General features: G+C 39.5%; 1 protein-coding gene across 4 annotated transcripts in view; it reads left to right on the forward strand.

Moving 5' to 3' along the window:
* CCSER2 (coiled-coil serine rich protein 2) overlaps positions 1–10,770 on the forward strand; it is a 213,732-nt gene extending 202,962 nt beyond the window's left edge. For 2 of the 4 annotated variants that reach the window (XM_073596718.1, XM_073596719.1), the window contains one exon: positions 4,162–4,389. In XM_073596718.1, the coding sequence (XP_073452819.1) occupies positions 4,162–4,225 (64 nt within the window). In that variant the 3' untranslated portion in view covers positions 4,226–4,389. Of the gene's footprint in view, positions 1–4,161 lie in introns of all 4 variants that reach the window. The other 2 variants (XM_073596716.1, XM_073596717.1) reach the window with 1 other exon arrangement.
* The last annotated feature ends 5,036 nt before the right edge of the window (positions 10,771–15,806 follow it).

The following is a 15,806-nucleotide window of genomic DNA, read 5'->3' on the forward strand; positions in this document are numbered from 1 at the left end:
TACAATTCAAAAACTAATATACAATGCTTATTATGTATTTAGCAAAAATGTACATTTCTTACTGAATATTTGCTGCCTCCTGTTGTGGCCGTTGCCATCATGATTGTGGGCATGTGAAGCCCAATTGAGATCTCTTCCTGGATTTGTTTTGGAGAGGTGCACGCTGGGTAACCAGCATGCACCTCTTGATCTCATGTATTTGTGATTCACTGGCCGTAGCGCCGATTGTTTCTAAAGTTGCCATAACAACGGGCGGCGACGAAGGAAGGTCCCGCCCCGTTGTTATGGCAGCATCACAATACTGTCTACAGACTCCTGGGAAATGATGACACAGGCGAGGGAGGAAGTGACGAGGAGAAACCAGCCAAGCTCGTTCTACTGTTGCCCAATTTGAGGGGATTCTGGAAGGAGAGTTGTCGCCTATGCTTTGAGGAGAAGCATGAGGTACCAGCCCCAAGTTGTGTAGTTGCTTAAATCCATCCTTGGGGTGAGGACAGAAAATTATTTGCCTTGATATGTAATTATGATCTTGGTTGGAAAACCCCATGAGTGGGTGATATTATTATCCTTGAGGATCTTAGTGATAGGATCAAAGTCCCGTCTTCTTTGAGCTGTGTAAGCAGAGATGTCTGTGAAGAGGGAGAGTTGATTATAGGGTTCTGGGAGTGATTTAATGGAGCTGGCATCTGACATTATACAAGCTTTGACATGGACTCTTGCTAGTACGTCCCTGGGGACAGAGGCAGGAAGGTGTTTGGGCTTAAAGATTCTGTGGGCTCGATCAATAATAAAGTCCTGTGGCCTGTGGTCAGGGAGCAATTTCCGGAAGAGTTGAATGTAAGGTATCAGATCGCTCTTGGGGACCGACTCAGGGATCCCCCTGAACTTAATATTGTTCCTTTGTGATCTATCCTCAAGGTCAGCGATTTAATTTTTAAGTTGTTGAATCTCTTCTTCCTGATCCATGTGAGCATCAACTGGCTCATTATGTGCTGTTGTGCATTAAGACATCTGCTGCTCTAGTTCTGAGGTGCGTTCTCCAATATGATCAACTTGGGACTGTATCTGCATCACTGCTTTATGAATTTCTCTCTGTAAATCTCTCTTTAGGGAAAGTAACATGTTTTTCAGTGAGTGCTCTGAGGCAGGGTTGTCTGAGGTGGGAAGTGCAGCCAGTGTGTCTGTGTTCCCAGCTGCACCATCCTCCCCTGCATACGTGTCCCATTGCTGCTTCTTTTTACTTACTTTACTTAACCTTTCATGTTTGAAGATCCAGAGGGAGAAGGAGCTGAGCATTTAATCAGCGGGATCTCCATGGTGTCTTCTTCAGTGTCTGAAGGGAGATCCAGGGAGTGCCTAGCCAGAGAAGAGCAGTATGCCTTCCTGAGCGGCGCTCCGGAACCATCTTGTCTGCTCCCGGCCCCAGTCTTAGGGTAGAAGTCTGTGAGCCTCCTAGGACCATTCTGTTTGTTCTTCTTGGGGGACATGCTTGGAACGATCCCGGGGCACAGGTCGGCAGATGCGGCTGTGACTTGCTGTCCTCCTCCACGCTGTGAGAGAGCACCAGTCTCAGGCGGCCATTCTCGGCAACTGCCAAACCACGCCCCCAAGTGATCACATTCCCTCTGTTCTCAGCTGCACCAGAGCTGGGGGGAGGAAAAGCAGCAGCACACTGAGCTTTCTAGTGAATGGCTGTGCAACGGGGGCATGTAACGACAAGTTTGATCATTGGATGAGAGCAGGCTGAGTTCCCAGCATAGCTAGAGAACTGACCACTTAATGTAGTCAATTTTTAATAGGAAAGCAGAGGGACTAGTAGGAACACCGGGGATCTCAAATAAAGGAAGCAATACAAAGAGAATAGGATACTTTCATATAAGTACATGGTACAGCAGGCACATATCAGGAATATGAAGTGTTGGGGTAACAAACATTTTAAGGTGCAACAGTATTTAATGTTTATGAACTATCTCCAGACAAGGCTCATCTGAGGGAACAGTGATTGGACAGGTTATGAGTCCACAGCATCACTCCCCTCTACCATAAAGAAATGGGCCCAAACACTGAATGCCCAATACGACCTATCTTTTTTAGGGTGGAACTGGCTAGCACAGCTACCTGAAGGTAGCCGAATTGTGCCAGCATGTCCAGCCAACTTCAAGTGACATTTTTTGTATTTAATTTGTGTGTAAATTTATGTTTACCATAATATAATCTTTTAGAAGGAAACCCTTAGCATGTGTTAAGAAATAGAACACTTGTGCTGGCTGTTTCATTCTAGATAAATCAATTTACATGTATATCAAGTAATGACAATGTGAGCAGCCCTTAGGCCTCATGCACATGGTAATGCTCCAAATATGCTGGGAAAAATGCCTCTAATGTTGCATATGTAGGTACGTATACATGCGTATTGCGTTCAGCGTAAATGCATTCTACTTAGACCCCTTTCACACTGGGGCGCTTTGCAGGCGCTACAGCGCTAAAAATAGCGCCTGTAAAAGCGCTCTGAAAGAGCCGCTGCTGTCTCTCCAATGTGAAAGCCCCAAGAGCTTTCACACTGGACCGGTGCGCTGGCAGGACGCTAAAAAAAGTCCTGCTACCAACATCTTAGGAGCGGTATATACACCGCTCCTGCAGATTGAAATCAATGGGGCAGCGCGGCTATACTGTCGGCATAGCAGCGCTTTGAGGTGGTTTTTAACTCTTTCTCGGCGCTAGCGGGGGTGTAAAAGCACCCCGCTAGCGGCCGAATAGCGCCGCGAAGTTGACGGTAAAGCGCCGCTAAAAATAGCAGCGCTTTACAGCTGACGCACCCACTGCCTCAGTGTGAAATGGGCCTAATATTTTATTCTGGTCATTAAAATAATTTCATGTGCTTAAGTGCATAAAAACTCTGATAACCTGCTCTCCCAATGCAGGTTTGGGGCATTTTTTTTTCTGCACCTGATTATTGCACATGGATGCGTGCATAAACGCCAGCATGTGCATGGTAAATACCATTTAACTGCGTTCAGGGCCAAAAAAAATAAAAAACAGACGCCTCTAGCAGAGCATGTTCAGTGTGCTTCGAAAAACCTTGTTTTCTGAAATTCGGCCATCTTTAAGTATTTGTATTAGCTGTTAGGTCACATGCTATGTCATACTCTATAATGAAGAGAATGGCAATTTTACAGTTGATATTTTTCATGCCTAGGGCTTAATTTACAGCTCAGGAGGCTAATCCCTAAACCCTCCGGTGCCGTAATGTAATGACTTTAATACTTTCTTAGGAGCAGTATGTAAATCAGGGTTCTGACTACTCTGACTTTCTGATTGCATACTTGTTCTGGGTTAGTATTGCAAAATGTATTGAAATCAAAGACAGCCAGGCCGGTAGTAGCCTTCATATACTGTATGCCTCAGCCCATATGTTCTTTAGTTATTATTCTAAAGCAAAATGCCTTCCATCAGTAAGATATATTTTGTGCATTACTGAAAGATTACCAACCATATTCTTTTCAGAAGCATTGTCCATGTCACCTTTTTTTTTTCTACTTGGCTCAGCAAATGGAATCCTGGACACATGCTTACTGTGCTTATAAACGGCTCCTGTTAATGTGGATACTTTTTACTTCAGATTGTTGTATTAACAGTAGCAGTTTCAATATGTCAGTATAGGATAATTACTTTCTTGAATTAACAAATTCAATTACACCATTACTTTAAAGCATTCTAATGAGGCACAGATTTACATTGAAAAACCATTTGCCTCCATACATACTGTTTAGTTTTACAGTAAATGTGTACATTGAATAATTGCATTTTTTATTCCTGACACTATTTAAATATAAACGCGAACACGTAATTTGCATTGGAATGTTGAATATTTTTATATTCTAGTTTTTCATGTATTTACATGTGCATGTTTGCCAACCCTAATAACTGTTATTATGAAGTTGTGTCATGGGAACTAATTCTTGCACATTTTGGTGAACTAGAAGTTCCCTAAATAATAATTACAAAATAAAAAAAAAAAAAAATATATATATATATATATATATATATATATATATATATATATATATATATATATATATATATATATATATATATATATATATATATATACACTTTGGTGCAGTCCAAATAATTTTTTTCCTTTTATTGTTTTTTCTGCAGTCTCAAATACTACAGTGTTCCAGCAGCACCCTCAGTTCCACAGACCTCCCCTCGGGAAAATTAACAGCATGTCAACCTATCGGGGTCCCAAATGAACCAGAAGAGCAAATCCAAGAATCTTTATCTAATTACCAGAGAGATGATTCTGGTGCCAGCTCCATCATCCCTGAAAATGAACTAAGTGATCTGTTAAGCATGCAGTTGAAGATAAATGATGGAGAAGATGAACCTAAAAATAAAAAGGAACACGACAAAAATCATGCACATTTTGATGAGAACAAAAATGTTAAACGGTATTCTACTAACATTGTACCAGAATTTTCACCTAGTCAACAAAAGGATGTAAAGTCTAAAACAAGTGTACATGCATCGTTGCCTGGACAAATATCAAGCCCAAAGACTTTGCAGTGCCCAAAGCCCAAACTGCAAAATACTTTGGCACATCGAGGAAACACTTTATCCTCCCCAAACAATAGCTCCACAGACTCTAAAATCGTGGTGAATTCATTAAGCCCTTCTTGTCAACAAGAGAATTTCCATACCAAAAAGAAAACGATCATACCGAATACCAATCCTGTGCATCAGACAACTGTAAATGTAACTCCTGACCCCAACACTAGCAAACTGGAAAGGATACATTCACCTTCTAGTCAGACCCTGTTGACCAAAACCATGCCAGATAGAAGACGCCTAATTCACAGTACATCGCCATTAACTGATAAGTTGTCAAGTGAAGGAGAGTTATCTTCTCATCTGCGAGCTCCAGCAGCTGAACCCTCAAAGCTAGTAAGCAAGCTAATGCCCAAGGGATCATTGCTCAGACCTCCAGGTAATCTTCCTTCCAAAATAAGGGCACCAAATATTTCCAAGCCTGATGTACTTTCACAAGATGTTTCTAAAGAACCCCCAAAACCCCCTGGAAAGGCTTCATCTTCAGTTCTCCCTAGGCCCCTTTCATATAAAAAAGATGGTATGCGCGAAGCTGATACTTGCTCCATCCCAAAGAGGCAATCCCGACTCCCTCAACCAAAGTCAAATTAAATGAAAATAATATAGTGATACTGTATGCTTAAAAGTAATAGTGGGTACAATAGTAGTCTCCTGTTTTAAGGAATGACAGTGGCCATGGTAGTGTTTAAATACAGTTTATTGTCAATGCGGGGTTACCAAGAACATCATGGGGGGAAAAAAAAAAAAAATTCCTGACCTACACAAAATACCTTGGCTTTGACATTGACTAAGTATCCAGTTTGCCTTCTACAGCAGTTCAACGGTTATAAACTATATGCTGCAGATGTGTTAATCCATTTTACAGATTTTCTTCTGAGTCCTGATCATCACATAGTGCAAATATAAATCATATATTTATGCATAATATATAATTTACTGCCAGTTGTACAATATATTTTCAAGTTCTATGCAAGTTTGTCACTTATTTATCTATCTTAAGATTATAAATTGTATTTATTAAGTTGATATTTGTATTTTGCACATTATCCTGTTTAGATCTGCATACTATAATTTTGTACTTGTATCATGGAGTTCATCCATACAGGACACAGTCTACAAACAACCTAATTCGCCGCTACGTAATGAAATGGATCCCCTCATTTTTAACCCTTTGTGAATAAGTCTTTATGAAATAACTCTTCCTTCACATTCATATTAGGTATCTGATGGCCTTTGTTCAGTTTCCTTGCAAAATTAGGACCAAAAACATTGCATAGAATGCTTTAAGGTGGCATAACAGTATTATCAACAGGAACTTTCAGCTCTAAGTTAATTATTTAAAATTAAATAGCACAGATTTTTACATTTTATTCTGTGGGATATTATTATTAAAACTTTTTGATAGATTATACGGTGCATAGAAATTAGCTTCAGAAGGCTGCAGGAAAGCTTTCACAGAAGTTCAGGTTGTTTGCTTATGTTTTACACTAATTCAAGGTGTTAGTACACACCAAAATCTTTTCATGTTTAATAGAAGAAAAATGAAGGGATTCTGCATACAGATCTCCTTGCCCTCTTTCTACTTTAGAAGCCAAGATGAAAGAGATAAGTACTTGATGTTTCTTCTGTAAATATGCCTTTTGAGCTAAGCAGCATTTGGTTGAAAATGGGATACTTGGGGTGGGAATTAAGTTCAGCACTTGTCCTTGTGCAGTACCATGTTTTTTCCAATGACAAAGATTTGTGTCCTGTCATCTATCTCTCTGTCTTATATCTGCTGCATACACCCTATATTTTTTTTCTTTTCTGTTTCTACAAATATTTAGCAGAGGACCGCAGGAAAGATAGCCCAGTTTAAACATTTACTTCTGATTTGGCAAAGGTACATACTGCATACACTGACATTAATTAACAACTCTATAGCATTCGCTAGCAAAGGTGCTATAGCTCTTGCTGGACCACTTCACAAGCCTGTATCTATTAGACTTAAAATGGGTGCTTTCGGGTCACTAAAAAAAATGCGTACCTTGGTAAAAACTGACTTTAGATCTTATGTTGCACATGAGGGTATTTAAATGTTAATCACTATATTATTTATATTTGAAGTATTTAGTAATGCAAAATGACATTGCACTTGCTGTTTTGTTATTTATAGTTCTGTTCTGACTTTGCTATACAATCTATTATATATGGAGGTGGAATACATTTCTAAGGAACAGGTTTACAATGAGCTGTTGCTCAGGAGGATCATTTGTTAGCCCTTCTTAGGTATCCTGTTGAAATCGTTGAGGTATAAAAAGTAAAATGAAGGCAACATTTATATAGCTTCTCAATAAACATCTAGTAAACATGTCACTGGTAGAATGTTGGTAGGCTGGTAAAATGTTCTAAAGACCAGCAAAGTTACGATGTTGGCTATATGATATATTACTATAGTTGGGTGAGGGTTAATTTTTACAAGAGTTATTCTTTTATTGCAGAACAAAAGCAATAATGTGGGAGCTACCACTGTTTTAAGCAAGTTACTTGGATGCTCTAGGGCTACTTTTATTTAATGTCTTTCTAATTTATGGAATGAGCATATACGAAAAATCAGTTACATCTCAGACCGGTAATGAATGTCATTGGAGCAGTTAGTTAAAAAGCCATATTATGGTTAGCTAAATATCAAATCAGCCAATTTTGTTTTAAGTTTTCCAAGGAGTAGGGACTTTTTGTAATGGTATATTTAACACATCTGTGTAAAATCAATACTGGGATGGGAAGTCACAAACGCATCACAAAGCATGCTCCAAAAACACCTAAAGTCCCCTAAAAGGCTCACTGTGCTAAATATGTCAATATCTAATATTTTACCTTTCTGTACAGATGATAGAATGGACTATGAAAGTGGTATCACCAAAAATATTAATTACTGTGGGCTTGTATGGCTGTGACTTGGTGCTACAGTTTAAGGATAACTTGAGTTGGCTTATGTCATCAGATGGCTCGTTTGAATTACATCATTATCAATAGTACATAATGCCTGCATAAAGATGTGCTATGCAAAACTTATACTCCTTCTGTACTCATTTAATCTGCTGAAAATGATAGCCTCTTATAGATTTAGAAAATATTTGAGCTATTTACTTGGTAAACCCGTAACACCTAATTTTTCAATATTTACAGGAAAAATATTGCTGTCACATCTCTATGGCTGCCTAGCTGTATGAAAATTCCATTAGTTACTCTTCTGCATTTTGATTTTTCCCAATTAGTATACGACTGTCTTCAAACCAGTAGGCAGTTGTTTAGAAAAGAAACCTTTCAGTTCTTGAATCTCATACTGGTTTAACATGTAAAACATATTGCAAGTTTCCTAACATAAAAGTATAGTTATTTTCCACATAGTAAAGGGCATTTTATTATCTTGCATCCTTTTTCAGATCTGTACTGTAATTTTAGCATTCTCATATACAATTATAATTAAGAATGCAGAAAACAGTGAGTGCTCAGAAATCAAAGCTGCTTGAACAAAAAGGCAACCAACCTGATAGTCAAAGCATATCAAAAACAGTGCAACGCATAAAGTGCATCAAGAAATCATGAACTAAGTGAAATACATACAATCAAAAGTACATAATAAAATAGAAACGTGCATCAATACAAAAATGTTAAAAACTAATATATAGTGCTAATTATATAACCATAAAGTGCAAGTGCTAATAGTGCATGTGGAAAGTTCAAAAGTCCATATATCAAGCAACATCCAAGATAGGTAATATCCAGTGCATGAAACCACCACCACTATACACTCACCAGAAAGCTAATGAAAATTGGCATAGACTGTCACATCCACTTCACAGATCCTTCATGCTTAGATGTTCTGCATGAACCATAAGTATCCAGAGCGGGGCCCTATACGAAAAATGCTCACAACACGAAGCCCAAAGGGTAAAGTTATGGTGTAGTATTAATTAAAATAGTTGACTAAAAACAAAGAGTAACTTCCACATGGAACAATACAAACAAATGCAGCTGCTCCTTACTAAGATGGCCGCTGATCTGGAAATGACGTCAGCACTTAAGGCTCCACCCACCGCATTTTGTGCATATGCACGTCCTCAGGGGATAAATATCCTTGGGCATAGTGGTCGTGCTTTCATACACTGGATGCACTACTCATCATCTGTTGCATTGGATGTCATTTGTGGATGTTGCTTGAGATATGGAAATTCATTTGAACTTTTCATACGCACTTTTAGCACTTACACTTTAGGATTATGTAGTTAGCACTATATATTACTTTATAACATTGAATTTTGGATTGATACAGTTTATTTCATTATGTACTTTTGATTGTATGTATTTCACTTAGTTCATGATTTTTGATGCACTTTATGCGCTGCACTGTTTTTTGAAATACTTCTAATTATAAGTAAGAACCTGTGTTAAGAAGCTTACATATAATTCATACCTATGTGTGGCTCTCCACAGACACGCAAAGCAGATCTGAGATTTTATAGTGTACAACCATGGTGTTTTAACAAGTTTTGTACAGTAAACAATCTTTAAAGGTACACAGCTCTGATAGTTTATTTGTCTTTAGTTTTTCATATATACACGTTTGGTCTGTTGCAGTCTATAATACAGGTATATTTTATCAGTAGTGCATATTCATTTTACCATAGATTTTGGACCTTGGAAGATTTTTAGTAGGCCCGCACTTAGTACTAGTTAGTCCATGTTAAATAGCCAAATCTAAAAAACCGTGCATATGACTTACCTTTTTGGTTTTAAGGACTGCACTAATATTTTTTTCTTCACAAAATAAAAGTTTTCCAGAAAATCAAACCTTGCCTAATGGCCACTGTCTAGCAACAAAAGGGGACCACCTTTACCACACTGTCACTGTTTTGCTGATATCAATACTTCAAGATTTTAATAGTTTTCAAAACAGCTGGTATGGTGCGTTTAAGGCACAAGAGCTCTCTAGGAAACCTGGCATACCTAGATATTTAGATTTTGATCCTCCACTGTAAACATCAGGAAGTGTTTACCTCTGCTGCTTACATGCATAATGCAAAAAATGATCTGCAGGTGCTTCACCTTTAATTTAGGGTTCAGCCATTCAAAACTGAGAGTTGTGACTACTAACATGGGACCATTATCAGGTGTTGTTGGAATAGTGACTGTAATTCTCCACACAGGTCACCAAGATCTGTTTTATTTGCAAACCAATGCAGCCTTGGTGGTCCTTGGGAGCCACAAACTACATTTTCAAAGCCCACGCTTCGTAAGAAGATTGTAGTGCCAGGACCAGGAGACAATCCATATATTTGAGTCTTCCAGTGATTAGCCAGGCCTAGACAGAGCAGCAACACCTTCCTGTTTATATCAGATGATGGATAACGAGTTAATCAGCACTTGCAGACCTCCATTTTTGCATCCAAGGCAGACCGTCTTTAAACATTCAGATTGGATGGTCATAACTGTCCCTTTAGTTTTCCATTAGTTTGTTGCATAGTCTACAATTCTTACTCTTGCCTGCCTCACTATGCTTATAACAATCACAGCTATTGTAAAGGTTAAGCTAAGTGCATCAATCCTTTATTTACTACTGGGAGTTTGGTTTAATCTTTAGTCTTCTGAAGGTTAAAAAAAAGAAAATTTCTGGAGAAAATCGTTTAGGCGAGTGCCTTCAATTAATAAGTTACATAACATTGGGCACAGTTGTTTATAAGCTGGATTGCATTCTTCTGCCTTTGTCTGACTTGTCAACTAGAGTCATCCAGCTCCGATATGCGTTGCTAATAAGTTGACACAGAAGAATTCCATTAGTTTGCTTATTTCCCACTCTATTTAGGCTGCTCTAGAAGCTACTTTCATCTTAAAGTCTCTTGTATAATAATATGTGCAATATCTGTAAGAGGAAAGACTAACTATATAACTACTGTACTTTTATGTGGCATAGAAGAACATTTAATTAAGGTGATAAAACAAAAGAAAACAATATGCACTTTAAATGAGCTTTACTGCTTGGAGTTGTGCCTAAAATTATCTACTTGCCTCCAATTGTTTGGCTTTCTTTACATGTAAAATAATAAAAATGTACTTGTTTTATAATTGCTGTGTCTAAATGATCTTTAAAGAGAAATAAATACACCTCTTTGTAGCATACCTGTTTCTTCCTGGTATACTAAACTGTCTGAGTTTATTTGTTCTGTACACATAAATTTATTTTCATGTACATATGGTTTCTTTGAAGTTGCCCCACTTCACCCCTACTCCATAAAATCTTTGGTCTCTATATCTTATAGTGACAGCTGTATTACAGTTAGGATCCTTGCACATAGGGCCATCCAGCTGCAGTCTGTCCCTCCCAAATGTTTAGGGTACATTCACATCTGCGAATGCACCCTGCTTGCGATTAGATGTGAGAACCCCAGTGGGGGTTCCCGTGATTAGCTTCAAGTAGGAAGCCCAATTGAAAGCAGTGGGAGCCTGTCAGGTCTCGCAGCTAATTGCATCCAGATGTGTGTAATTGCTTATGAAGATAGACTGACTGTGTCTAGGGCCGATCACTCCCATCTGATCGCTGCTTGAAGGTTTACATGCAAGTGGGCTAGATTAGCTGTTAGAGCCGACAGCCTCCTATTGCTTTCAATGGGGTTGCCTACTGGGAACTAATCGTGGGAACCCCCGCTGGGGTTCTCGCATCTAATCGCAGGCAAGGTGCATTTGCAGGTGTCACAATAAAAAATGTATAGTGGTGCTAGAAGGATGTATCATAAACTTAACAAGACATCATGATGTGATAGGCAACTCTATTATGAAAGTCCATGGGATGAAAAGTAATCAGACCGCACCTGCCGGCAGCACCCTTAGAGCAAAGCAAGTGAATGTATGGTGGAAACAGTAACCAAAGGGCAAAAATATAATGAACAGTGCAGCGCTAAAATAATAAACAACTAAAATGATCAACTAATAAAAAGTCCATGGGTTCATATGCAGAAAAACACACATGTAAATAGGAAACCAGAGACGTCAGCGGTGATAAAGGGTGCTTCATGCAATGTCTGAAGTGCTCCTTAGTCCGTGCTCACACCATTAGTTAGCCAAACTGCTCACCTTGCATAATGGACCCCTGAGCTAACAGGAAGGTCATAAGGGCATTCGCCACCACTGGTGGTTAAGGTAAACTTGTAGATGGAAGCCGGGCACCTCTTTACCTCCGCAGATAAAACTTGTATATCTCCCGTGACATAAAATACAAAAAAGATATCTAGTGCTCTCTGTATAACTTGAAGCAGGTATAATTTATTATAGAAACAGGTACTCACATAAATAGCACTTAGTCCAAGTGCTAGGATAAAAAGCATAAAGTGACTGGTAACAGCAAAGATGATAAGGTTGCTGCAGTGACATCCAGGGAACTCCCGCACGCGTATCGTCCAAAGGACTTCCTCAGCGGTGATGGAGTCCCATGATGCCACTAAAACTTTTATAGGTAGCCCCTTATCACAATCATCTGTGTAATTAAAAAACGAACGGTAAGCCTCCAATCAGGGCGCACCATTCAAACATAGGAAGCGTGTGTTTGGTATGGTTACCATGGCGATCCGTAAGCCACGTCATACGGCGGGAGAAACACCTGATAAAACATCTGTGTGGTTTGGGAGGACCGAGCGGTAAGCATCCAATCGGAGCGCACCGCTCAGACGTGTGGGGAGTTTGTTTTGTTGTGGCTCCATAGTGATCACTATGCCGTGACGTCACGACAGCGGATCACATGGCTAACCACGTCAGAGGATGCCTCCCACCTTGAACGAGGAAGAGCCACACTCAAAAGATGTTTAATTTGCTACCATGGTGATCCAGCGTCGTGACGACGCAGCGGCAGGTCACATGGTAGTCTGCATCAGAACATACCGCCCTCCTGGGACGGAAGAAACATTCAACTACAAGCGGTTGTCACAGCAACCAGAAGGAAGCTGACCGCACGATACAGCGCTGGTGTTAATCCAATGCCATTCTTAATATATTTAAAAACTTATCTAGGCACAAAGGCAACCACCCTGCATAATAGAAAGGTCTCCATGGGAACTGTCCAAACTCAAAAAATCTTCAGTTCCCTATACATAAGAGTTCACCTCTATGCCTGCAAAGCCTGTGATCCCTTATGGTCTGAAAGGGGACTATAAAATATTATAATAGTAGTCGTCAAACCAATCAAATTAAAAAATACCTAAAATGATGTCAGTCGCAGACATCCCTCAATACTAAAAAATGTTAAAATAACAGTCACTGCAGCCACCTTTTACAATCGTCCAAAAAGTACACAATCACCAATGACAAAAAAAACAAAAAAAAACAAAAAAAATAAATAAAATATAAATAAAATTAAAAATTAATAAATATAAAAATAAAAATAAATAAACTACCGACGGGGCTCAACGTTGAGTTTGATTTGAATTGCTTTATTTCTGACCGGTAGTTTATTTATTTTTATTTTTATATTTATTAATTTTTAATTTTATTTATATTTTATTTATATTTTATTTATTTATTTTTTTTTTTTTGGTTTTTTTTTTTTGTTTGTTTTTTTGTCATTGGTGATTGTGTACTTTTTGGACGATTGTAAAAGGTGGCTACAGTGACTGTTATTTTAACATTTTTTAGTATTGAGGGATGTCTGCGACTGACATCATTTTAGGTATTTTTTAATTTGATTGGTTTGACGACTACTATTATAATATTTTATAGTCCCCTTTCAGACCATAAGGGATCACAGGCTTTGCAGGCATAGAGGTGAACTCTTATGTATAGGGAACTGAAGATTTTTTGAGTTTGGACAGTTCCCATGGAGACCTTTCTATTATGCAGGGTGGTTGCCTTTGTGCCTAGATACGTTTTTAAATATATTAAGAATGGCATTGGATTAACACCAGCGCTGTATCGTGCGGTCAGCTTCCTTCTGGTTGCTGTGACAACCGCTTGTAGTTGTATGTTTCTTCCGTCCCAGGAGGGAGGTATGTTCTGATGCAGACTACCATGTGACCTGCCGCCGCGTCGTCACGACGCTGGATCACCATGGTAGCAAATTAAACATCTTTTGAGTGTGGCTCTTCCTCGTTCGAGGTGGGAGGCACCCTCTGACGTGGTTAGCCATGTGATCCGCTGTCGTGACGTCACGGCGTAGTGATCACTATGGAGCCACAACAAAACAAACTCCCCACACGTCTGAGCGGTGCGCTCCGACTGGATGCTTACCGCTCGGTCCTCCCAAACCACACAGATGTTTTATCGAGTGTTTCTCCCGCCGTATGACGTGGCTTACGGATCGCCATGGTAACCATACCAAACACACGCTTCCTATGTTTGAATGGTGCGCCCTGATTGGAGGCTTACCGTTCGTTTTTTAATTACACAGATGATTGTGATAAGGGGCTACCAATAAAAGTTTTAGTGGCATCATGGGACTCCATCACCGCTGAGGAAGTCCTTTGGACGATACGCGTGCGGGAGCTTCCCTGGATGTCACTGCAGCCACCTTATCATCTTTGCTGTTACCAGTCACTTTATGCTTTTCATCCTAGCACTTGGACTAAGTGCTATTTATGTGAGTACCTGTTTCTATAATAAATGATACCTGCTTCAAGTTATACAGAGAGTACTAGATATCTTTTTTGCATTTTATGTCACGGGAGATATACAAGTTTTATCTGCGGAGGTAAAGAGGTGCCCGGTTTCCATCTACAAGTTTACCTTAACCACCAGTGGTGGCGAATGCCCTTATGACCTTCCTGTTAGCTCAGGGGTCCATTATGCAAGGTGAGCAGTTTGGCTAACTAATGGTGTGAGCACGGACTAAGGAACACTTCAGACTTTGCATGAAGCACCCTTTATCACCGCTGACGTCTCTGGTTTCCTATTTACATGTGTGTTTTTCTGCATATGAACCCATGGACTTTTTATTCGTTGATCATTTTAGTTGTTTATTATTTTAGCGCTGCACTGTTCATTATATTTTTGTCTTAAAGGGTTTCTATATTTGCCTTTAGTGTCCAGCTGCTGTTAGTAGTTATTGGGTTTTGCGCTGACTGTTTGTCTTCGATTAGTAACCAAAGGGCGCCAGACTGAGTGCAGTATTAAAATCAACGGTTTAATAAAAGCAAGCCAATTGGCAACTCACAAGTTAGATGAGTAATACAGGCTCAATAGTTGGGACTAATCATTTTACTGGCCTCTCTGAGCCCTGTGGATGTCGTAGCAGCCTCGAGCACTGGCTGTGTCACTGGGTAGAAGCAGGAAGCGGCCAATCGCTGCTGTAACCAGCATGGAATGGGAGATGGCGCCGGACATGACCTCATTACAGAGGGTATCTAATGTTTGGTAAGCTGCAATATATTTTGGTTTGAGTTTAATACTGGGTGAGGGCTAAGCAAATATTGTCTAAGAAAAATGTATAAAATGGACCATGCTGAAGATCACAAAATCATGGAGGGACAAAGTAGCTGACCATATGTCCTGGTAAATAGATAATATAGATAGATATAAATGCAAACTATCAAAATGAAGGTACCACTAAAACACTTATTAAAGATGCAAAATTTGTGAAATGATTAACTACCTCAACACTGGACATTTTCACCTCTCTCCTGTCCAGGCTTATTCTCAGTTTTCAGTGCTGTCACACCTTGAGAATAGGTCATGCAACACTGTACCCAAATGACATTTTTACCTTTTTTTTTTTTTTTAAACCGTTTTTCTTTTGGTGGTATTTAATCTGCACTGGATTTTTTTTTTTTGCTAAATAATAAAACACTGAAATGGTTGAAACTTGTTCCTGTTTAGGTAAATTTGTATTCTACTACATTTCTGGTAAAAAATAACCCAAATCAGTGTATATTGGTCTTTGGGAGCGTTATAGGTGTTGATTTACTAGAACTGGAGAGTGTAAAATCTGGTGCAGCTGTGCATGGTAGCGTCTAATTTCAGCTTGCTCAGTTTCAGTTGTTTCGGTTTCGACAAAGAACGTATTAAACGCGTCCTGATATGGCCGCTTAGCCACGGAGCTCCGCACCGTTCCTGTCCACTCCAGCCCGCTGTAGCCGCCAGAGTCCCCGGACCGGACCCGCTCCAGCGTGGACTGCTCGGGGACATCCCCGGGCATAAACTGATGACTGGGTGCCCCGCTAGAAGAGACCTAGCGA

The sequence above is a fragment of the Aquarana catesbeiana genome, linkage group LG08 (assembly GCF_042186555.1).
Source record: "Aquarana catesbeiana isolate 2022-GZ linkage group LG08, ASM4218655v1, whole genome shotgun sequence".
Lineage (NCBI taxonomy): Eukaryota > Metazoa > Chordata > Amphibia > Anura > Ranidae > Aquarana > Aquarana catesbeiana.